General features: G+C 36.4%; 3 protein-coding genes across 3 annotated transcripts in view; 2 read left to right on the forward strand and 1 right to left on the reverse strand.

The window, feature by feature from the left end:
- ZNF527 (zinc finger protein 527) overlaps positions 1 to 25,562 on the forward strand; it is a 202,213-nt gene that overhangs the window by 107,429 nt on the left and 69,222 nt on the right. The window lies entirely within an intron of this gene.
- The window catches only part of LOC110590113 (zinc finger protein 420), a 145,939-nt gene that overhangs the window by 1,056 nt on the left and 119,321 nt on the right, over positions 1 to 25,562 (reverse strand). Inside the window, exon 6 of the mRNA XM_021700836.2 lies at positions 226 to 1,337. Coding sequence (XP_021556511.2) covers positions 226 to 1,337 — 1,112 coding nt within the window. The remainder of the gene's footprint in view (positions 1 to 225; positions 1,338 to 25,562) is intronic.
- Positions 4,197 to 4,533, forward strand: LOC110590216 (P antigen family member 3-like). The gene is given in 2 exon segments (XM_021700972.1): positions 4,197 to 4,441; positions 4,443 to 4,533. Coding segments are annotated over 2 exon segments (336 nt in total).

The raw sequence follows: 25,562 nt of genomic DNA on the forward strand, positions 1-25,562 counted from the left end.
GAGATGAGATTTGAGAGAAGGCTTTTCCACATTTACTACAGTCAAAGGGTTTCTCACCTGTATGACCTCGTATATGTATAGTGAGGGATGAGCTTTGAGAGAAGGCTTTTCCACATTTATTACATTCATAGGGTTTCTCACCTGTATGACCTCTCATGTGCACAATAAGAGAAGTTCTTTGAGAGAAAGCTTTTCCACATTCATTACATACATAGGGCTTCTCACCAGTATGACTTCTCATATGTAAATTGAGCAATGAGCACTGAGAGAAGGCTTTCCCACATTTATCACATTCATAAGGCTTTTCTCCTGTGTGACTTCTCAGATGAAGAGTAAGGGATGCAATTTGAGAAAAGGCTTTACCACATTCATTACAATCATAAGGTTTCTCTCCAGTGTGAACTTTCTGATGTGTAATAAAGTTTTGCTTTTGGCTGAAGGCTTTACCACATTCATTACATCCATAGGGTTTCTCTCCAGAATGAATTTTTTCATGGGCAATGAGATTTGATTTCTGGCTAAAGGCTTTGCCACATTCCTTACATATGTAGGGTTTTTCTCCAGTGTGAATCCTCTGGTGTCTAACAAGATTTGACATCTGAATGAAAGCTTTCCCACATTCATTACATTCATAAGGTTTCTCTCTAGTATGAATCTTCTGGTGTGTGATGAAGTTTTTCTTGTGGCTGAAGGCTTTTCTACATTCCTTACATTCATAAGGTTTTTCACCAGTATGACTTCTCATATGTACAGTAAGGGCTGAACTTTGAGAGAAGGATTTTCCACATTCATTACATTCATAGGGTTTCTCACCTGTATGAATTCTTACATGTATAATAAGCATGGAAAACTGAGAGAAGGCTTTTCCACATTTATCACATTTATAAGGTTTTTCTCCTGTATGACTTCTCATATGAAGAGCAAGGGATGCAATTCGAGGGAAGGCTTTACCACATTCATTACATGCATAAGGTTTCTCCCCGGTATGAACTTTCTGATGTGCAGTGAGGCTTTGCTTCTGGCTGAATGCTTTCCCACACTCATTACATTCATATGGTTTCTCTCCAGTATGAATTTTTTCATGATCAATGAGATTTGATTTCTGGCTGAAGGATTTCCCACATTCTTTACATGCATAGGGTTTCTCCCCAGTGTGAATTCTTTGATGTCTAATGAGATTTGACATTTTAATGAAAGCTTTCCCACATTCATTACATTCGTAAGCCTGCTCCCTACTATGAATTTTATGATGTTTAATGAGTTTTTCCTTCTGGCTGAAAGCTTTTCTACATTTCTTACATTCATAAGGTTTCTCTCCAGTATGAATTCTCAGGTGTCTGATGAGGTCCAAGGTTTGACTGAATCCTTTCCCACAATGATTACACTTAAAGGGGGTTACTGCAAGATGGGATGGATTAATGCAAAATGATTTTATAGATTCATTATATTCAGAATGTTCCTTTCTTATAAAGATTCTATTATTATTATGACAGTCGAAATTATTATGTTCTAAACACTTTCCAAACAAGTCATATTCATAGAGATTGTGACTGGAAGGAAAAAAGTCCGAGTTAAGAGGAAATGCATTTGCAAATTTCTTACGACATTCATTCACTTTTTCTTCAGTCATTGTTTTTGTGAATTTATCTTCAAATTGTGTCAAAAGTCTGTCCTGGATTTTCTGTTCATCAATTCCCCACATTTCTCCTAAAACAGATTGCAAATAAATAATCACTTGAAAAAATTTTCCAATATTGTAAAATGAAGAAAATTTCAGAAAATATGCTATCATGGGATTGATTCTTGGCTTAAGGCTTAGTTTCCCATTATAAAGCAAATTTCATGTGCGTAGATCTCCTGTTTTCTAAGCTTTAGGAGATCCCAGGAAAAATAGGAGTAGAGGAAAATAAGAATACAAATAGCTTTGATTGTGTTTAAAAATGGGATCTGAAACAAAATAGATGAACTGTTGGGTAAATAAAAGGGAGAATGCAGAATGTACAAATAAAGTAAGAAGATAGGAAAAAACAAAAATAGGAAGTTAAAAATCATTTTTTCTATTAAAATAAACTTTGTTACAAACTTCTTGATATAATTTTTTGGAAAATGCAAATTACCAAAACTGAACCTGTAACAGGCAGGAAACCTGTATGAACCAACTTCCACAAAATAAAGAGACAAATAATGAAAAAGCAATCCCATAAAAACAAACAAATCAAAAAGGCTCAGAGAGATTCACATGGGACTTTGAACACTTAGGGGACATTTGCTTTCATGATTTGCAAAATGTTATAAAAAAGAGAACTTCCAATTTTTTGTGTGTGAAACATAACATTAATACCAAAACCTGAAAAAGATAACAACCAAAAAAGCAAACTACACACCAATTTTACTTATGAATACCAAGGTAAGTTTCTACCTAAAATATCAAAATAACCCAGAAGGAAAAAAAAGTGACCTAGAACACATGAAATATAAGCTACATCATACTTGAGCAGGTGCTGTTTTTTTTTTTTATAGATACAAAAGTATGTTTTACTATTAGAAAAATCTACTTCTATAAGCAAATATATTAAAAGGTCAAAGTAAAAAATCAAGTAATCATTTCCAAAGACATTTTTTAAAATGATAAAACTAAACATCTATTTTCCATAAAGAAAACTTCAAAAAAATGGGAATACTTACTTAACTTGAGAAAAAGTACTGTGCAACTTAAACATGAGCACCATATTTAATAAAAAAAAATCCACCCCCCCAGCCAAAAAAAAAGAAAAATCCCAAAGAACTGACATAAGTACTATCACCACTATTATTACAGTACTGCATAGTGCATTAAGAGAAAGAAATCAGAAGTAGAAAAACATGGAAAGGAAAGATAAGATTAACATTTTTGTCAATAATAAAACAATTTACCTGCAAAATCAAAAGTGAAAAATTATTATAAAAGATAAAAACGTCATTAAAGTCACTATATATCAGAAATACTTAGTTTCAATAGCATTCATATATACAAACAACTATTTAGAAAACATAAGACTATACTTACAATCGCAACCAAAAATATGAAAAATATGGGAATCCAAGATCTTCAGAAAACTAAAATGCACACACAGATTTGACCAAATGGAAAGGTGCTACAGGTTGAATTGTTTGTACTGCAAAAAAGATATGTTGAAATCCTAATTCCCAGTACCTCAGAACGTGAAGTTATTTGGAAAAAGGGTCACTGAAGATGGAATTAGTTAAAATGAGGTCATACCGGAGTAGGGTAACTCATAATCTGACTGGTGTTCTTATAGAAAGGATGCAACATGAACAAACAGAAACACAGGGAGAACACTATGTGAAAATAAAGACAAAGACTGACCTTATGCCATCAAAAGCCAAGGAATGTCTAGGGCTACTAGAAGCTGAAAGAGGGAAGGAAGGGTCTTTCCTCTACAGGTTTCAGAGGGAGCATGGCCTGCCAACACCTTGATTTAGTATTTCTAGCCTCCAGAACTGTGAGAATAAATTCCTGTTATTCTAAGCCACCCAGTTTGGGGTACTTTGTTATGGCAGCCCTAGGAAACTAAGAAAAAAGGTATATCACATTGCTGGAAAAGAACATTCAACAGCAAAAATGACACTTATTCACAAGCTAACCTAGCAAAGTAATTTCAATAAAAATTTTTGAAAATACAGGTAACAGCTCAAAGGAAAATGATGCTACGGGTTGCCACCTTAGGAAATGTGTAAGAGAAGAGCTACTTTTCAATATGTATCCTTTTGTACTTCAGAGATGTATTATGTATTTTAAAAAGTAAATAAAATTGTTCTGAATACTGCAGTAATAAAGTGAAAACAAACAATGGGCAGGTAAAAATTGGATCAAAGAGTTGGAACATAAAACTGGAAGAGCCTACTTAGCATGACTGGATAGGGAGTAAGTACTGTGAGCAAGGGAAAACAGGGAGAAACTGAGCTTAAATATGGTATAATAAATACATGCATTTATTTCATCCCACCCCAAATCACACCAATGTGAGATAAACAAAGAAATATGCATAAACTAACAAAGACTACCCAAAAGGAGATGGAAGATCACTCTCTTAAGAAATGGAAGCAGAGGTGGTGTGGTCTGGGTGCAGAACTGTGCAGGTCACGTCTTGCCATCTGGATTTGTTCTTGGTGTGTGAGACCCAACTGTGCGAAATATGAATTGGCAAGTAAGGTCAACATTCAGACCTAGAGCAAGACGAGATGATGAAAAATCTTTGCAGCCAGTTGGGCCTGTGGTTGCCCAGCTGCCTCAGGCTGAGCAACCTCAAGGGGAGGAGCCACCGACTAAGCATCAGGATATTATACCTGATCAAGAGAAAAAAGAAGGAGCATCTGTGGTTCAAGGGCCTGCCTCAGAACCTAATCAAAAGGAACTGGCTGGTGAAAAGATGGCATGAGCGTGGAGATGGTCCTGCTGTCAAAGGGAGGGGACTTGCAAATCTAGAGCCCCTTGAGATGCCAGAGGCAGGTGAATGGAAACCACAGGTTTAAACGAAGACAAGCTGAAGCCACGTGGGCAGTTGTGTTGAAAAGTGGCTAAAATTCTCTCAATAAAGTTTTGCAGTTTTGTCCAAAGAAGGAAAAAAAAAAGAAATGGAAGCAGAAATGCTATCAAGTCAGGGACATGAGGCAGAGGATACAAAATAAAAGAATTGGCTCAAGCACAGAGTAAGTGCAAGCCTACATACTGAAGGATAACATTCAGTTCCCTGTTCCTGCTGAGCTCCAAGACTGGAAAATGGAGACTGTTCTCCCTCTCTGCCAGACTAATAATAAAGGAAGGAAAATTCCTGTGCAACTGTAAAGCAGATAAAGTTAGAGACTTGGTTACAGATTGCAAATATAGAAAAGAAGGCAGAATACTAACCTTTTGGGTCACTTACGGGAAAAAGAGAAGTTCCATTAAGCAAATGATGTTGAAGAAGGTAAGATTAGGTTGTCAAAGTACCATCCAAAGAAAAATGAAAATTCCAAGGGCACAATCAAAATATCATATGTGACACAAGCCTCCATGTTTTAAGATGGTGGAATGGAAAAGCAGCTGATATCTTTTCCCTTCTACAAATAATGGGAATGAATTCTCATTGACTCTTGAATGATCCTAGGGGTGGCTGTAACCCCAACTATAATAAATGAGTTAGTGTTGACAAATACAGTGAAGGCTGGAACAGGGGAAGAAGGATTCTAAAAGATAGCTGGTCATGCTGATCTTGGGCAGAACAATCAGCTGACAGTGTCAAAATGGATATCACACCTTGAAGGTTAGAATTAATTATCCCATGATTACAACAATGAAATTTGGGAGTGTAGACTGGTTACAGGAGACTTGTTATCCCAAGATAACCCAGGATATCCCAGCCAGGACTGAACAAGGAAGCACCTTAACATTTACTTTTTTAGGAAGAAGTCTGTTGGGGTGGTAGTGTGAAAATAAAGACAAAGACTGACCTCAGAGTTATGAGAAACGTTGCAGCTGCAGTTCCTTTTTGGATGAGGAAAAATAAAGCCTAAACATACTTTTATACATAAAACCATGTAGAATAAAGGGCTTCAGTATGAAGAACAAATGCATTCATATACATCAAGAATTGGTAAACTTTTTCTTAAAGTATCAGATAGTAAATATTTTAGGTTTTGTGGGTCACACAATCTTTGATGCAACTATTCAATTTTGCCATTATAATGTGAAAGCAATCCTACACAAGATGTAAATGACTGGGTGTGGCTATGTTTTAATAAAACTTTATTTTCAAAAATAAGTGGCAGGCCTACAAACCATAGTTTGCTGATGATCCCTGTTGTAGATCAGAGTACTCATTTTCTTTCCCTAACATTACCCTTTTTAAAAAAAGCAAGTCAAGGAAGAACTAGCCTACCACTAAAAATGAGAAGGTGCTAAACTCAGATCTATAAAAAGTATTACAAGAGAAGAAACATAAAAGAAACATGATATAAAGAAAGCAGACAAAAGGCACCAGGTCAAACAATTATGGCACACAGTAAATGAAAATTTTGACTATTTCCATGAATGGAAAAGCTTAATGAAAATAAATCTATACATCAACAGCTCAAAATAAAAATATAAATAAATGAGGAAGAAACAATAAGAAAACAGAAAGGGATAGGGAACAAAAATGGCAGAACCAAGGAAAGAAATGGAAGAGAAAAATAAAAACAAGCAAAACAAAGAATACCATGCAAGTTGGGGGGGGGGGGGAAGAGACTAGATAGTACTTTTAGTATTGAAGTTATGGTATGATAACCTCACACTGAAAAATAAGATAATGGTAAAACAAATTTTGATGCGGGGTGCCTGGGTGGCTCAGTCATTAAGCATCTGCCTTCAGCTCAGGTCATGATCCCAGGACCCTGGGATCAAGCCCCACATCAGGCTCCCTGCTCAGTGGGAAGCCTGCTTCTGCCTCTCACACTCCCCTTGCTTGTGTTCCCTTTCTCGCTGTCTCTCTGTCAAATAAATAAATAAAATCTTAAAAAAAAAAAATTTTTTTTTTGATGCATTACTGGGCTTGTAGAAAGTAGCATAAATCTCCAAGAATACCAAAATACTCTCCGTCAACCACACCTGAGTATCATACACTAAAAAATGAGAAAATAAACAAGTATTAGCCAAAATCAGGTCTGCAAGAGGGATTTAGAAAGCAAGCTGGAAGATGAATCTGACTTGACTACCTAGGCAAATGAAAGCCCTATTAACTGAAGCATAAGCCTCAAGCCAGGAATAAGGAAAAAGATCAACTGAGGTTGCTACAAAAAGCCAGGACATTCAAAGAAAGTCAACTGGTCTTCACTTGGTAATGCCTGTTGGCACCTACCAGAAGCACATGTGAATCATCTTCAGAAGAATGCAACCCCAATTTAGGACAGTAAGATTATTGCAAAAAAGGGTTTAAAAATGCCAAATTCACAATCAGTAGTCATCAAGCATGTGAAGAATCAAGTACAATAAGCAAATCATCAAAACAAGATATTTAACCAAGGACTTAAAATACTAGAATTGTCAGATACAAAAAACAGAAGAGCTATATAGAATATTTTTAAAGAAGCAAATGATAAAAACAAAAACATGAACAAGCCACAGAAATCAATAGAAAGGGCCAGAAAGATGTAGGGGGAAAAAAGCGCCAAAAACAAAAAAAAACAACAAAAAAAGGGAGGAATTTCTAAAAATAAAAATAGTACTACTGAATTTTTTTAAGCAAATGAGATAAAAGATGAATAAACACAGCTGAAGAGAGAATGAGTAAATCTGAAGATGTATCTGAGGTAATTACTGAGAAGTCAACACAGAAAGAGAGGCAGAAAATAGTAAAGGAAATGAAAAAAAAAGAAAAAGATGGAGGAAAAAAGATCTAGCCTCTATCTTTAGGAGTCCCAGAAGGAGAGTGTAGAGAGAATGAAGGAAAGCCAATATCTGACTCATGTTGTTGGCTAAGAAGTCTGCAGAGTTAATGAAGACAAAAATAAGAGAACACTATGGGAAATTTTATACCAACAGATTGGAAAATAAAGATGAAACAAGTTGTTAAATATAACAGACTACCTTGGAACATCAGTATATGGTAAACACCTTTACATATACAGAGCAAACTTAAATATTTACAGAAATTACATTGTTCAACTCTGTAAAAATTAATCTGAAAACCAGAATTAAGTAATTTTCTAGAATATAACCTATTACCAAAAACTAATGCCAAAAGAGACAAAACATCTACTAAAGAACAGTTACAAAGTAACAAAGGATAAAAGCTGTCCAAGAGCATTTTCCCTCAATAATCCACAAGGTCCAAAAAGGTGAACAAGTAAGATAAACCAAAATTTTAAGGGAGTTATGTGCTATTTTAAGTATTCCAGAACAAGAAGAAATGGTTTTAAATTCTATTTATGAAACCAGCGTAACAATGAATTCAAAGCCTGAAAAAGCTGGAACAGTTATTTACATTCATGGCAAAAATGTGAGGATGGGTAACTACTAAGAAGTATGTAGACATAATTCACCTATATACATAAAGGAAAAAAATCATAGGATAATCTCTTGTAAGAAAAGATTATTTTAGCTAAAGGAACATTAAAAAAAACTTAAGGTGGCAAAAGTACTTCAAAGAGGAATGTCCAACTGTGAAAAAATACTGGAAAAACATACAACAGATAAAAGGCTAATCATAATCACATCAGTATATTCATACAAATTAAGAATTCAACAGAAAAGGGGGCAAAAGACATAAGTCGTTTATAAAGAAAAATATAGAAAAATACATGACAAATGTAGCAGAAAACTATCAGAAAAGTATCACTGACTTTAAAACTTATTGAGTAAAACAGCTGTAGCCATTACTGAATGAAGTATGAGAGCAAAAGCCAAAAATACAGTGGGAAATGTGACTATGAGTACAAAATATAATGCTAAGGCATTTATAACAGAAAGAAGAGAAAGTCTTCAACATAACAGTTTATTTGAACTGGTTATGTGAATATGTGAATGCAAAAGGAAAGGATCCTATGTAACAAGGTGGGCAGAGAGACTGAAGATGCTAATAATAAAATGATTGTCAAGGTAAAGCTGGAAATTAGGAAATGTTGGTATCTAGCACACAGGTAAGAAGGCCAACTAGTCCTTTAAGTTCTGTGGAGAGAAGAATGTTATCTAGAAAAGACATCTTAGGTTAATAAATTATTCACACAAATTGTCACTTAAAAGTCTACAGTCTTTAGGAAAATATCTTTGAAGAACATTTCAGAGGGGTCAACTAGTCATTGATTAATCATTAAAGAGTCATGGCCCCTCCTCACCCATCTGTTCCCTCCCTAACTAACCTGGACAGTGTCTCCTTAACACTTCTTCCTCCACCACCCAAGGTTCTTCTTCTTGCTCCAGCTTGAAAATCACATCAGGTTTGGTGAATGGACAGCCTGTCAGAGGGAAGTAACATAAAATGTGGGCATAAATACCAGGAACAAAAAAATCATTCAAGAATTGACACTGCCCCAGGGAAATCAGGCTTTCTGAAGGATAAGGACATGGTTTGTGGGGATACTGCCCCTGAAACATAAGCAAGGATGACCTTTTGTTTTGAAAGCTGCAGCACCCACATTCATGTGAGTAAAGGCACTTAAAGGCCAAACTCACTCTAACATTTAAAGGTTCCACACATTTCAGAAATTGGGGGGGGGGGGAAAGGTACTTTACTCCCAGATTTTGAGTTACACAAGAAACTACCCTTACCCACTGTGATTAAGTTGTTATAGTTTTCTAGCATCACATTCCGGTACAGGTTCCTCTGAGCAGGATCCAACTGCTGCCACTCTTCCTGGGTGAAGTCAATAGCCACATCTTTGAATGTCACTGTTCCCTGTAACAACATACTCCTACTCAATCTGAAGTCATCCATTTTAAACGATGTGGACAAAACATACTGAACCATGTTCTCATAGTATTCAAAGGTAAGAGGTTATTTAAAAATTTACCTGGTTTTGTTATTTTCTAAAAACAACAACATATTAGCAATATTCTATCAGTTTATGTTCATTCACAGAATCAGCAAGCACGTATCTTTAATACCTACCATGGGTTAAAGAAATCTTGGGCACCAATTTATACTGAGTGTGGAAAAGGGAGGAATATACAACTTTACTCAACTGGTTTGGGAACTCACTAGATGCCTGTGACTCATTGAGGCAGGAGAAAATGAAAACTGGATTTGGATGGAAGCAGAAGCAGGGAGGGAATGAAATGCACAATTTGAAGTACAGTAGCAGCTGGATGTACTATTCATTAGATCAGGAGAAATCTAGAAAAATGAGGCTGTATTGTTCATAAGCCTATAAGTGTCTGAAGCCATGAAAATGGGATATGACTGAACAAAGTTCCCATATATTGAAAAGAACAGACGGTATCATACAAATAACAGATAAATTAAAAAAAAAGATTAAGAAAGTTTTTTAAATGGTCTGAACTAGAATTACAACTAGAACCATGAGAAAACAGTATCAAGAAAGCTTTAAAATAAGTTCCAGAAATGAGATGCTGGTGACAAGTTTCATGAGAGCAATATGATTTATATATAGAAATATAATGCAATCTTCCTAATTAAAAACTGAAATGTTCAAGAGTATAAACATAAGAAAAAAAATCTTCAACAGCAACAGAAAAAAGATCTGTCCAAATTTCCTACCCTTTGAGGAATTTCTATGAGAGACTGGGTGAGATAAAGAGAAATCACCAGGAGCTAATTCACAATCAGTGTTTTTAAGAATTTATTCGTAGGTCCAGAAGGACCCTATGAGGGGCGCCTGGGTGGTTCAGTTGGTTAAGCATCTGCCTTTGGCTCAGGTCATGATCCCAGGGTCCTGGGATCGAGCCCTACATCGAGCTCCCTGCTCAGCGGGGAGTCTCTTCCTCCCTCTCCCTCTCTCCCCAGCTTGTACTCACTCTCTCTCAAATAAATAAGATATTAAAAAATAAATAAAAGGGGGGTCCTGGGTGGCTCAGTCATTAAGCGTCTGCCTTCACCTCAGGTCATGATTCCAGGGTCCTGGAATCAAGCCCTCCATCGGGCTCCCTGCTCGGTGGGAAGCCTGCTTCTCCTCTCCCTCTCCCACTCCCCCTGCTTGTGTTCCCTCTCTCGCTGTGTCTCTGTCAAATAAATAAATACAGTCTTAAAAAATAAATAAAAGGACCCTATGAACATGAACATCTACTAACACAAAGGGTTCAGAGTAGGCTGTGGGACTGAAATCCTCTTTTGGAATCCTTTCTAATAAATATCAAGGTTTTTGAAATAAACTGGTTTAAGAAACCAAAGGCCATATGCCTGAATAAGACATCCCCCATTTGTTTTCCTGCCTCAACAACAATTTGGTTTCCATCTATGGACAAAGTACCTTTGTGGGAGCTGTCGGATAGAGCACCATACACCAAGAGACTAAGGAGGAGACTCGCCTACTCATGCATTGGGTAACAGGCATATAAGAGCTCAGCCCCAGGTGTGGATTCTGTAATGATCCATGAACCAACTCTACCCCTCTTGGCGGTGGTCCAGAACCCTTGGAAAAAACGGTCTTAGACAATCATCCATGGATAAGAGAACTTTTGTGGAAATCCAGTCTGCAGCAGAGAAGTTCCAATGTATTGCTGGGAGCGAAAAATAGGAGTTTGTACCCATCACAGAGGGTAAGAGGAACAGTTTGATTTTACTCACATCACCTATCTCCCAAGGCAGCACAGCTTAGGACCATGAGAGATGTTCATGGTCAATGAACTTATCTGTGGAGGAAAGTGAAAATGTATGAGTGAGCACTCGGTTTCCTAGCTGTGTGGGACAGTGCCAAAGTGGCTCACTTCTGTCTCACCCCATCTAGAGTACTGAATTCTGACCTGCATGACTGGAGGGTAGAATGAATCTGGTTGAATAGCAGATAGGAGTCTCATAAGGCATGAAAGGGATCCATCCAGATCCTACTGTGTTGCAAACTCCACTAAGAAGCCTGCTCATGAGCTGCTCCATGTACTTTGCCTACAGATCCCCTCCCCCATGGGCACCCTCAGAGCTCTGCAGACCACACCCCGACAAACTCCCACCTGTAGCAGAGAGCCAGTCTGAATGCAGGCCAGGGAGAGACCACAAACGTGAGCTTTAGTGCCACCTTTGGAAAAACAAAAAAGAGGCTGTCAGCAAGCACCCTGGTGTGCTACAGGATGAAGAAAAGGCATACAAGCTTAAGAATTCTGCCACAAGAGAGATCAAGAATAGTGGGGCAGGTGTATTGATAGAAGTTCTGAAAAAGCCTCAGAATCCCTAGCAGTGCTGATGGAAGTTATTTCTCTCCTGAAGGTAGTTAACGACTGGAGGAGGGGAGAGCTACTTCAAATGCGAAGATAGCAATGCAAAACTTCAAGAAACATGAAAAAATCAGGAAACATGATACTGCAAAAGGATCAGAATAATCTACCAGTAACTGATCTCAAAGACATGGAAACGTGATTTTTCCAATAAAGAATTCAAAATAGCTGTTCTAAGGAAACTCAAAGAGCTACAAAAAAATGCAGAAACATAACAATGATATTAGGAAAACATACGTGAACAAAATGATAAATTTCACAGAGAAATCATTAAAAAAGAACCAAACAATGGAACACTACATCAAAAACTAATGATGTAATGTATGATGACTAACAACATAATAAAATTTAAAAAAAAAAGGACCAAATTCTGGAGAATACAATAAATGAAATGAAAATGCACTAAAGAGCATCAACAGCACAATGGATTAAGCAGAAGAAAGAATCTGTGAGTTAGAAGACAGGAACTGTAAATGATCTAGTCAGAAGAGAAAAAGAGTGAAGGAAGTCTATATAAATTATGGTGCATCATCAAACGAAACTATATTCACATTATGAGAATCTCAGAATGTGAAGAGTGAGAAAAAGGACAGAAAGCCTGTTTAAAGAAATAATGCCTAAAAACTTCCATATCTGGAGAGATTTGATATCCAAATTCATAAAGCTCAAAGGTCACCAAACTCAATTCTAAAAATCTTCTCCAAGACACATAAAAATCAAAAACAAAAAGAATCTTAACAACAGCAAGAGAAAAGAAGCTTGTAACTTACAGAGAACCCCCATGAGGCTAACAGATTTTTCAGCAGAAATCTTACAGGCCAGGAGAGAGCAGGATGATGTATTCAAAGTACTGAAGGAAAAAATCCGCAAACCAAGAATACACTATCCACCAAAGTTGTCCTTCAGAAATGAAGAAGAGAGAAAGATTTTCCCAACAAGAGTTGAGGGAGTCCATCACCACTAGAACTATCTCCCAAGAAATGCTGAAAGAAGTTCAAGCTGAAATGAGACACTAATTAGTAACATGAAGACAGAAGTAAATATATAGATGAATTCAGAAAACATTAATACTGTAATATGGTGGTGTGTTAAATACTTAACTCTAGTATAAAGGTTAAAGGACAAGAACATCAAAAACTAATGACATACTTATATGTTGGCTAATTGAATTTAAATAAAAAAATTTATAAATTAATGATAGCTACAATAGCTTGTTAATGAATACAATACTGCAACATCAAAAACATTAAAAAGGGGAGTAAAAAGTAGATTATTTTTGTCTGTAATTAAAGTTAAGTTGTCACCAGCATAAAATAGAATATCCATAAAGTGTTTTATGTAAACCTCATGGTAACCATAAAGCAAAACCTACAGCAGATACACAGAGGATAAAAAGAAGGGAATCAGAGCATGCCATTACATAAAATCATTCACAAAAGCAAGCAGCAAGAGAGAATAAAACAACAGGGGAACTAAAGAACAGCCAGAAAACTATGAATACAATGACGTAAGTTCTTACCTATTAATAATTATTCCAAATGTGGATGAATACTTCAATCAAAAGTCATAGAGTGTTTGTATGGATAAAAAATAAGACCCAACTATATGCTGTCTACAAGAGACTCACTTCAGTTTTAAGGACACACATAGGTTCAAAGAGAAGTTATGATAAAAGATACTCCACACATGTGGAAACCTAAGGAGAGCAGAGGTAGCTATACTTAGGCAAGGCAGACTTTAAGCCAAAAACAGTTAACAAGAGACAAAGAAGGTCATTATAAGATGATAAAAAAAAAATCAATTCATCAAGAAGATATAACAATCATAAATACATATACACACACATTGGAGCACCTAAATATTAAGCAAATATTAACATCTGAAGGGAGAACTCAACGACAATGTAAGAATTGTAAGGGGCTTCACTTTTAATCATGGATATATCATCCCGATAGAAAATCAAATAAGGAAACACTGGATTTCAACTATACTTTAGAACAAATAGACCTAAAAGACATATACAGAATATTCCATCCAAAAGCACCAGAATACATATTCTTCTCAAATGTACAGTGATCATTCCCCAGGACAGATCTTTTGATAGGTCAGAAAACAAGTCTTAGTAAACTGAAGAAGACTGAAATCATATGAGGTATCTTTTATGACCAAAATGGAATGAAACTAGGAAACAATAACAGGAGGAAAGCTAGAAAAATCACAAATAAGTGAAAATTAAACACCACACCCAACAATCAGTGGGGTCAAAGGAGAAATCAAAAGGGAAATTAAAATATACCTGAAATGAAAATGGAAATACAATATACCAAAATGTATGGGATACAGCAAATTAGTACTAAAAGGAAGTTAAAAGCAGTAAATACCCACATTAAGAAAAAAACATAGATCACAAATAAACATAACTGTATACTTGAAGGACCTAGGAAAAAGAACAAACCAAGCTGAAAGTTAGCAGAAGTAAGGAAATAAAGACCAGGGCAGAAATAAACACCAACTAAGAAAACAACAGAAAAGATCAATGAAACTAAGGGCTAGGATTTTTCTGACAGACATAAAAAAATTAGAAGTCAAATAAAATCAGAACTGAAAGAGAAGACTAAATTACAACTCATACCACAGAAATACAAAGGATCATCAGAGACTACTATGAACAATTATACACCAACAAATTGAATAACCTAGAAGAAATAAATTCCTAGAAACATACCACCTACCAAAACCAAATCATGAAGAAACAAAATCTGAACAGACCCATAACAAAAAAAGAGATTAAATTGGTAATCAAAAATCTCCCAAAAGAGAAGAGCCAGGATTGGATGGTTTTCCTGGTGAATTCCAGCAAACATTTAAAGAAGAACTGGCAAAAATTTTTCTGAAATTTTTCTAAAAACTGAAGAATACTCCCAACCTCATTTTATGAAACCAGCTATACCCTGATATACCAAACCATATAAGGACATTAGAAAACTATAGGCCAATATAATAGGAAGCCAAATATATTAGCAAAGCAATATATTAGCAAACCAAATTCAACAGCGTGTTAAAAGGATCATACACTATGATCAAGTTGGACTTACTCCTAGGATGCAAGGATGGTTCAACATATGCAAATCGATAAATGTGATACACCATATTATCAGAATGATAAAACCATATGATCATCTCAATAGGTGCAGAAAAAAGAAGGTAGAGAAAAATACCATTTTACAATAACAATTTTCAAGAAAATGAGTATTCAAGTAAAATATCTCAACATAAATGACAAGTCTACAGGTAACATCATACTTAATGGTAAAAGGTCAGTAACAAGGTGAAAGTGCCCACTCTCATCACTCCTATTCAACACAGTCCTGGAAGTTCTAACCACAGCAATCAGGCAAGAAATAGAGATAAAAGGTATCCAAAGAGAAAAGAAAGAAGTAAAACTGTCTTTGTTTGCCAATGATATGACCATATAAAAAAATCTCCTAAAGACTCCACCAAAAAACTGTTAGAACTAATCAGTGAATTCAGTAAAGTTGCAGGATATGAAATCAACATACAGAAATCAGTTACATTTATACATTAACAAGATATCTGTAAAAATATGAAATAAAGAAAATCCCATTCGTAATACTATCAAAAACAATAAAATACTTTGGAATAAATTTAACCAAGGATGTGAAAGATCTGTATAGTAAATATTACAACACTCTGATGAAATAAATGGGAGAAGACACAAACAAATGGAAAGATATCCCATGTTCATGGATCAGTAGAATTAATATTGTTAAAATGTGCATACTTCCCAAAGCCATCTACTGATTCAGTGAAATCCCTATCAAAAGTCCCAATGTGCAAAGGTCCTGGGAGAATTTATGGGAACAATACTGTAGCCATTTCCCTCCACGTTATTTCTGTTATGTGTTCATGACTGCACATTCTAAGTTTACACAATAAAACCTCAATTCCCAATGTCTATAAATTCTTTAGTTTACTAAAGAAAGTACCACATGGCCTGGGTAAATAAAACCAGATTTAGTACTCCAAAAAAAAAAAAAAAAAAATCCAATGGCTTTTTTCCATAGACACAGGAAAAAAAAATTTGTATGGAACCACAAAAGACCCCACATACCCAAAGCAATCCTGAGAAAGAACAAAGCTGGAGGAATCGCCTTTCCTGACTTCAAACTATAATACAAAGTTACAATAATCAAAACAGTATGGTACTGGCATAAAAATAGACATATAGGCCAATCAGAATCAAGAGTACAGAAATAAACCCATGCATACAAGGTCAATTAATATTTGACAAGGGAGTAAAAAATACTCATGGGGAAAGGATAGCCTCTTCCATAAATGGTGCTGGGAAAATTGGAAAATCACATGCAGAAGAATGAAAATGAACCCCTAGTACAACATGCACTAAAATTAATTCAAAATGGGTTACTAATAACTTAAATATAACACAGAAACTATAAATCTCCTAAAAGAAAACATGGGGAAAAAACTCCTTGATGTTAGTTTTGGCAATGAGTTTTTGGATACAACATCAAAAGCACAAGCAACAAAAAGCAAAAATAAAGTGAGACGAGACCAAACTAAAAAGCTTCTACACAACAAAGGAAACAATAAACAAAAGTGAAAAGGTGATCAACAGAATATAGGAGAAAGTATTTGCAAAACATGTATCTGATACGGGATTAATATCCAAAATATACAAAGAACTCATACACTTCAATAGCAAAACATCAAACAATCTCGTTAAAAATTGACCAGAGACCTGAATTGACATTTTTCCAAAGAAAACCTACAAATGGCCAAAAGGTATATGAAAAGATATATCACATCACTAGTCATAAGAGAAATGATGATTACCGCAAAACCACAATGAGGTATCATCTTACATCTGTTAGAATGGCTATCATCAAAAAGACAACAGATTAAGAGTTGATGAGCGTGTGGAGAAAGGGACCCTTTGTGCACTTCGGTGATACGGCCACTATGCAAAAGAGTTTGCAGATTCCTTAAAAAATTAAAAATAGAATTGCCATATGATCCAGCAATTCTGTTCTGGGTATATATCCAAAGGAAATAAAATCAGAATCTTGAAAAAATATCTGCACTCCCATGTTCACTGTAACATTATTCACAATAGCCAAGATATGGAGACAACCTAAATATCTATGGATGAATAAAGAAAGAAGATGTGGTATGTACACACACACACACACACACACACACAGAGTTTACTTAGCCATGAGAAAAGGAAGTCCTGCCATCTGCAACAATGGGTGGATCCTGAGGGTATTATGCTAAGTGAAGTGAGACAGAGAAAGACAAGTACTCTGTGATCTCACTCATATGTGAACTCTTAAAAAGCCAAACTCTTAGAAACAGAGTAGAGTGGTGGTACCAGGGGCTGCGAAGTGGGAGAATGGGTATAAACGTGGAATGTCGGTCCAATGGGTATAAACTTCTAATTATAAGGTAAATAATTTCTAGGTATTTAATGTACAGAGCAAGGTGATTACAGTTAAGAACATTGTATTATATACTTGGAAGTTGCTAAGAGAGTAGGTCTTAAATGTTCTCAACACAGAAAGAAATGGTAATTGTCAGCTGATCCAAGGAGTTAATAATTTTGTAATACACGAGTACATCAAATCAACACCATTTATTATCTTTTAAGTAAGCTCTGGGCCCAATGTGGGGGTCAGACTCACAACTCTGAGATCAAGAGTTGCATGCTCTACTGACTGAGCCAGCCAGGCACCCCACCACTGTACACTTTAAACTAACACAGTATTATATGTAAATTATATCTCAATGAAGCTGAAGAAAAAATTATTTAAAAAAGAAAGCAAAATGTCAAATTTTTAAGACCCTGAAATTCAGGGAGTTGTTGGGAATTCCCCTTAACCGGGATAATGACCAAACTAAGCCCGAACAAAGGACCTGGTTAAGAAGTAGGACTGAGGAATAAACATAATGCAGAAACCTGGTTTCAGCAAAATGGTTTCACTAATCACACTGAAGGACAGAAGCATATAAGATGAATTCTTGATAATACTGCCTCAGCCTCAGATTTCTCCTAAGATGGATCAATAAACTAGTAAATAAAAAACCAACACCACAGATTTGGCAAGAAAATCCTAACTGCACCCAGCTCAAGAGTGAGAGAATTCAAAAAGAAATCATTAAAATAATCTTGAAAATACTTAAAATAATTTTGTAAACATGAAAATATAGTCTTAAAATGAGAAATCTAGAATTTATATACATAAATCTTCACATTTAAAAGTTGACATTTTTTAGAAAGATTTTATTTGTCAGAGAGAGAGGATGCGGAACTCCATCGCAGGACCCTGGGATCATGACCTGAGCTGAAGGCAGACACTTAAATGACTGAGCCACCCAGGCATCCCTAAAAGTTGATGTTTTAAACATAAATAATGAAGCAGACAAACACTAACCCTCTCCATCTAGCCTGCTAGCACTGTGTGCCCCCACCTGATGTCCACATGCCAACCTTCCCCGTCCAACTCATCCACCTCAGCATGCATCCCTCTAAAGCAGCTCCTACCTCGACACTCTGGCAGGTAGCCATGGACAGACTTGTGCCGCTCCGACTGACTCCTGCCCTGGGGAGGAGGACCAATAACCCCACACACCAGTGCACATGCAGTTCCTGCAGCAGGGTCTCTTAGCTGGTTGTACAGGGAGCAAACCCCGCCCTTCAGTGCACCTACAACTGTGATAGGCTAATTGTAGACAGGTAGGCTAAGAGTTGGCCCTACCCACCAACAAGCCCATGTTGGTGGCAGCCAGGTCCCTCAATGACTCAGGGAGCAAATCCTGCTCAGTGTGCCCACAAAAAGCAAAGCAGGGGGTGCCAGGGTGGCTCAGCTGGTTAAGTGTCTGCCTTTGGCTCAGGCCGTGATCCCAGGGTCCTGGGATTGAGCCCCACATCAGGCTCCGTGCTCAGTGGGGAGCCTGCTTCTCCCTCTCCTTCTGCCACTCCCCCTGCTTGTGCTCTTTCTTATTAAATAAATAAATAAAATCTCAAAAAAAATCAAAGCAGATCATTGCAACTGGCTTGGCTGAAGGCAAATACAGCTCAGGCACAACAGGAAAGAGCATGAAGCCTACACAGGGGACACCCCTGGAGCACCTGGTTCTGGTCACCAGTAAGGACTGCATTACAGGGAACCACAGGACCTTTTCTCGTAAGTCCTCAACTTTCAAGATCAGGAGATGTAGCTGGCCTACCTAATACACAAAAAACATACACAGAAAGTAAGACAAAAAGAGATAGAAGAATTGTCCCAAATGAAAGTACAAGACAAAATCAGAGTAAAAAAGCTAAACTAAATGGAGATAAGCAATATGCCTGATAAAGAATTCAAAGTAATGATCATAAAGATTCTGACTGGACATTAAGAGTGGATGAACTCAGGGGCGCCTGGGTGGCTCAGTCGTTAAGCGTCTGCCTTCGGCTCAGGTCATGATCCCAGGGTGTTGGGATCGAGCCCCGCATTGGGCTCCCTGCTCGGCGGGAAGCCTGCTTCTCCCTCTCCCACTCCCCCTGCTGTGTTCCTTCTCTCGCTTTCTCTCTGTCAAATAAATAAATAAAATTCTTTAAAAAAAAAAAAAAGTGGATGAACTCAGAATTCAGTAAAGGGATAGAAAATATGAAAAAGAACCAGTCAGAGCTGAAGAATTCAACAACTGATATAAAAAAATATACTGGAGGGAATTAACAGCAGATTAGAGAATGCAGAATGGATCAATGATCTGGGAGAAATGAAACAAGGTGAACAGCAAAATAATAATAATGTGAAGAAGGAGGTAGAGGAGGAGGAGAGGAAGAGGAAGGAAGAAGAAAAGTGAAGAAGAGAGATTTAAGAAGAAAGAAGCAGATGCAGAATAATAGGTTAAGGAAACTCTGCAACATCATTAAGAGAAATAACATTTATATTACAGGTATCTGAGAAGGAGAAGAGAGAGATGAGGGGGGCAGAAAAGTTGGAGAAATAATAGCTGAAAACTTTCCTAATGTGGGGAAGGAAAGAGCCAAGTTCAGGAGCTACAGAGAGCCCCAAACAAGATGACCCCAAGTAGGTCCACACCAAGACACACAGTTACAAGGCAAAAAGTTGATAAAGAGAGAATTTTAAAGCAGCAAAAGACAAGAAGAGTTACACACAAGGGAAACCTCATAAGGCTTAGCTGACTTTTCAGCAGGAACTTTGCAGGCCATAAGATAATGGCGTGAAATACTGGAGTGCTGCAAGGGAAAAACCTACACCAAGAATAATCCACACAGCAAGGTTATCATTCAGAATAAAAAGACTATAGACTCTGAGAAACAAACTAAGGGTTTTAGAGGGAAGGAGGTGGGGGGATGGGTTAGCCTGGTGATAGGTATTAAGGGGGGCACATACTGCATGGAGCACTGGGTGTTATACGAAAACAATGAATTGTGGATCACTACATCAAAAACTAATGATGTATTGTATGGTGACTAACATAATAAAAAAATTTAAAAAAGGAGAGAGAGAGAGATAAAGAGTTTCCCAGACCAAAAAAAAAGAAAGTTAAAGGAGTTCATCACCACTAAACCATTTCTACAAGACATGTTAAAGAGAACTCTTTAAGTGGAAAGAAAAGGCCAAACTAGAAGTGAGGAAATTATGTAAGAAAAAAATTCACATATAAAAGCAAACATATAATAAAGGTAGTAGGTTAATCACTTAAAAAGCCAGTACAGAAATTAAAACACAAAAGTAGCAACATCGATTATATCTATGAAAATTAGTCAAGGGACACAAAAGAAAAAGATGTAAAATATGACATCATATACATAAAATGTGGAGGGGGAGTAAAAACTTAGTGCTTTTAGAATGTGTTCAAACTCAAGCAACAACTTAATATACACTGCTATACACAAAAGATGTTATATATGAACCCAAAGGGTAACTACAAAATCAATATAATACCTATACAAAAAATAAAGGGAATAAAACCCAAGCATAACAGCAACCATCAAACCACAAGGGAAGAGAGCAAGAGAAGAAAAACCAGAAGAGCTACAAAAATAAGAAAACAATTAACAAAATGGTAATAAGTACATACCTATCAATAATCCTATTAAATGTAACTAGACTAAATGCTCCAAGCAAAAGACACAGGGTACTAAAAGGATAAAAAACCCAATATCTATCTATATGCTGCATATCAGATTCACTTCAGACCTAAGGGAACAAAGAGACTCAAAGTGAACAGATGGAAAAACATATACCATGCAAATAGAAGCCCTCCCCACCCCGCAAAAAAAAAAAAAAGCAAGGGTAGCAATACTTACATGAAACAGAACAGACTTAAAGACTAGCAAGAGACAAAGAAGGGTACTGCATAATGATAAAGGGATCAATCCAAGTGGAGGATATAACAATTGTAAATATCTCTGCACCCAAAACATATATGAAAGAAATTGACATGAAGGGAAAAATTGATAATAATACAATAGTAGAAAAGGCTTTAACAACCACAACCCACTTACATCAATGGATAGATCATTCAGACAGATAATCAACAAGGAAACAGTGGCTCTGAATGACACATTAGACCAGATGGACCTAACAGATATATACAGAACATTACTTCCCAAAACAACAGAATACACATTATGTTCAAGGGGACATGAAAAATTCTCCAGGACAGATCACATTTAGACTCAAAAGAAGTCTCAATAAATTTAAAAAGACTGAAATCATATTAAGCATCTTTTCCAACCTCAATAGTATGAAAATAGAAAAAAAAAAACAAAACTGGGAAAAACAAACACATGGAGGCTAAACAACATGTTATTAAACAACCAATGGGTCAACAAAGAAATCAATGAGGAAATTTAAAAAAATCAAATGAGGAAATATGGAGACAAATGAAAGTGAAAACACAGCAGTCCAAAATTTAGGGGATGTTGCAAAAGCTGTTAGAAAAGAGAAGTTTATAGTGATAAATGGCCTACCTCAAGAAACAAGAAAAATCTCAAATAAACAATCTAATCTTATACCATAAGGAGTTTGAAAAAGAAAAACAAATGAAGCCTAAAGCCAGCAGAAGAAAGGAAATGATAAAGATTAGAACAAAAATAAAGGATACAGGAACTAAAAAAACAATATAAAAGATCATTGAAACCAGGAGCTGGGTCTTTGAAAAAATTAAAAAGAGAAAGGACCCAAATAAATAAAATTACAAATGAGAGATGAGAAATAACAACACCACACAAATTCAAATAATTAGAATTATGAAAAACTATATGCCAACAAATTGGAGAACCTGGAAGAAATGGATAAATTCCTCCAACATATAAACTACCAAAATTGAAACATGAAGAAATAGAAAACCTGAATAGATAAAGAACCAGAAAAGAAATCAAATCAGTAATCAAAAAACTCCCAACACACAAAAGTCCAGGACCACATGACTTCAGAGGTGAATTCTACCAAACATTTAAAGAAGAGTTAACACCTATTCCTCTCAAACTATTCCAAAAAGTAGAGAAGGAAGGAAAACTTTCAAATTCATTCTATGAGGCCAGAATTACCCTGATACCAAAATCAGATAAAGACATCACTAAAAAAGAGAACTACAGGCCAATATCCCTGATGAACATAGATGTAAAACTTCTCAATAAAATACTAGCAAACTGAATCCAACAATACATTTAAAATATCACTCATCACGAGGAAGTGGGATTTACTCCTGGGTTGCAAAGGATGGTTCAATATTCACGAATCAATCAACATGATACATCATATTAATAAAAGAACAGATAAGAACCACATGATCATTTCAGTAAATGCAGAAAAAGCATTTGAGCCAAGTACAGCATCCATTCATACTAAAATTCCTCAACAAAGTAGGATTAGAGGGAACATATCTCAACATAATAAAGGCCATATATGAAAAACCCACAACAAATATCCTAAATGAGGAAAAACAGAGCTTTTCCTCTACTGTCAGGAACACGACAGATGTCAACTCTCGCCACTTTTATTCAACATAGTAATGGAAGTCTTAGCCACAGGAATCAGACAACAAAAAGAAATAAAAGGCATCCAAACAGGTATGGAGGAAGTAAAACTTTCACTATTTGCAGATGACATGATACTATATATAGAGAAAACCCAAAGACTCCACCAAAAAACTGCTGGAACTGATAAACGAATTCAGTAAAGCCACAGGATACAAAATCTACAGAAATCTGTTGCATTCTGTTCTTCAATAATGAAGCAGCAGAAAGAGAAATCAAGGAATCCCACTTAAAACTGTACCAAAAACAATTAAGATACCTAGGAATAAACCCAACCAAGAGAGAGAAAAGACCTGTACTCTGAAAACTATAAAACATTGATGAAAGAAATTAAAGATGACACAAAGAAACAAATATTCCATGCTCATAGATTGGAAGAACAAATACTGTTAAAATGTCTGTACTACCCAAAGCAATCTACATTTAATGCAATCTCTAGCAAAATATCAACAGCATTTTTTCACAGAATTAGAACACCCTAAAATTTGTATGGAATCATGAAAGACCCAGAATAGACAAAGCAACCTTGAAAAAGAAAAGCAAAGCTGGAGGCATCACAATTCTGGACTTCAAGTTATATCACAAAGCTGCAATAATCAAAACAGTATGGTACTGGCACAAAAACACACAATCAATGGAACAGAAAACCCAGAAATGAACCCACAATTATATGGTCAATTAATCTTTGACAAAGCAGGAAAGAATATCCAATGGGAAAGACAGTCTTTTCAACAAATGGTGTTGGGAAAACTGGACAGCAAAATGCAAACACTAATTCAAAAAGATATATGCACCCCTATGTTTACTGCAGCCTTCTTTATAATAGCCAAGATATCAGTGTCCACTGATAGATGAACAGATAAAGAAAATGTGATATATATACATAGATACATATATGATGGATTACTCAGCCATAAAAAAGGAGATCTCGCCATTTGCAACAACATAAATGTATCCAGAGGGTCTTAGGCTTAGTGAAATAAGCAAGAGAGGGAAAGACAAATATCAGCTGATTTCACTTCTATGTGAAATCTAAAATATAAAACAAATGAACATATAAAAAAAACCCAAAATAAAGACTCAAATACAGGGAACTGGTAGTTACCAGAGGGTAGGTGGGTGGGGGGAATAAAGGGGATTAAGAGGTATGACCTCCCAGGTATAAAATGAGTAAGTCACAAAGATGAAAAGTACAGCATAGAAAATATAGTGAGGGCGCCTGGGTGGCTCCGTTGGTTAAGCGACTGCCTTCGGCTCAGGTCATGATCCTGGAGTCCCGGGATCGAGTCCCGCATCGGGCTCCCTGCTCGGCGGGGGGTCTGATTCTCCCTCTGACCCTCCCGACCCTCCCTCCTCTCATGCTCTCTCTCTGTCTCTCTCAATAAATAAAATCTTAAAAAAAAAAAAAGAAAATATAGTGAATAATTTTGTAATATTCTTGTACAGTGATAGATGGTAACCACTTATCATAGGGAACAATGAGTAATGTAAGAATTGCTGAATCAATATACTATACACTTGAAAACTGAAATAGCTTGTGAATTATACTCCAATAATAAAAGAAGTATGAAATATACATGATCTAAAAAGAAAAAGAAGAAATAGAAAATAGAAAAACGGGGCACCTGGGTGGCTCAGTCGTTAAGCGTCTGCCTTCGGCTCAGGTCATGATCCCAGGGTCCTGGGATCAAGCCCCACATCAGGCTCCCTGCTCGGCGGCGGAAGCCTGCTTCTCCCTCTCCCACTCCCCCTTCTTGTGTTCCCTCTCTCGCTGTGTCTCTCTCTGCCAAATAAATAAAATCTTAAAAAAAAAAATTATTAAAAAAAAAAAAAGAAAATAGAAAAAGAAATAAATAGTGTGATAGTGTGCCACTGTAGCATAGAATGTTACTCTTCTACCCCAGGATGTATTCTTCCTCTTTTCCAAAGTATTGGCTGGGCTCATGGCCTCCTGAAAAAAATTAATCATTCTTCAATTCCTGGAATCTACATATTTTTATACAGTCATATTCTAGATAATGAGATGAAAGTAGAAATATGTGCAACTACTGGTGAGTTTAAAGGGATGAGGTGATACCTTTTCTGTCTTCCTACTTCCTGTGGAATGGTAAGGAAATGTGATAACCAGGCAAATCTAGTCATTTGGGTCAATGAAGCAGAAGCCAACTATTAGAGGATAATGAGAAAGAGCAATGATATAGAAGGATTCTGGTTCCCTATTCCTTGGAGATAGAGGACTAAATTTGTTTGTTGGTACCTGAACTTCTACATGAGGGACAAATAAAATTCTGTCTTGTTTAAGCATCTGTTATCTAGAATTGCTGTCATAAGCTGTCAATAGGCAAATCTACAGAGACAGATAAAAATGCTCATGCCAGACAGGGAGCATTTCAAAGTACTATCTTTGCAGCAACCATGGAGGTATGTTCTTAGATCCCCTTCAAGAGAACCAGCTTTGAGAAGCATAGTTGGTGAACATCCTCCAGCTGTTCATCTTTGCTTCTACTACTGAGTTCATGCTGAGACCATGATCCTCCCAAGCTACTCCCAGCCAAGACTAACAGT

This window comes from Neomonachus schauinslandi, chromosome 16 (assembly GCF_002201575.2).
Source record: "Neomonachus schauinslandi chromosome 16, ASM220157v2, whole genome shotgun sequence".
NCBI classification, from domain to species: domain Eukaryota; kingdom Metazoa; phylum Chordata; class Mammalia; order Carnivora; family Phocidae; genus Neomonachus; species Neomonachus schauinslandi.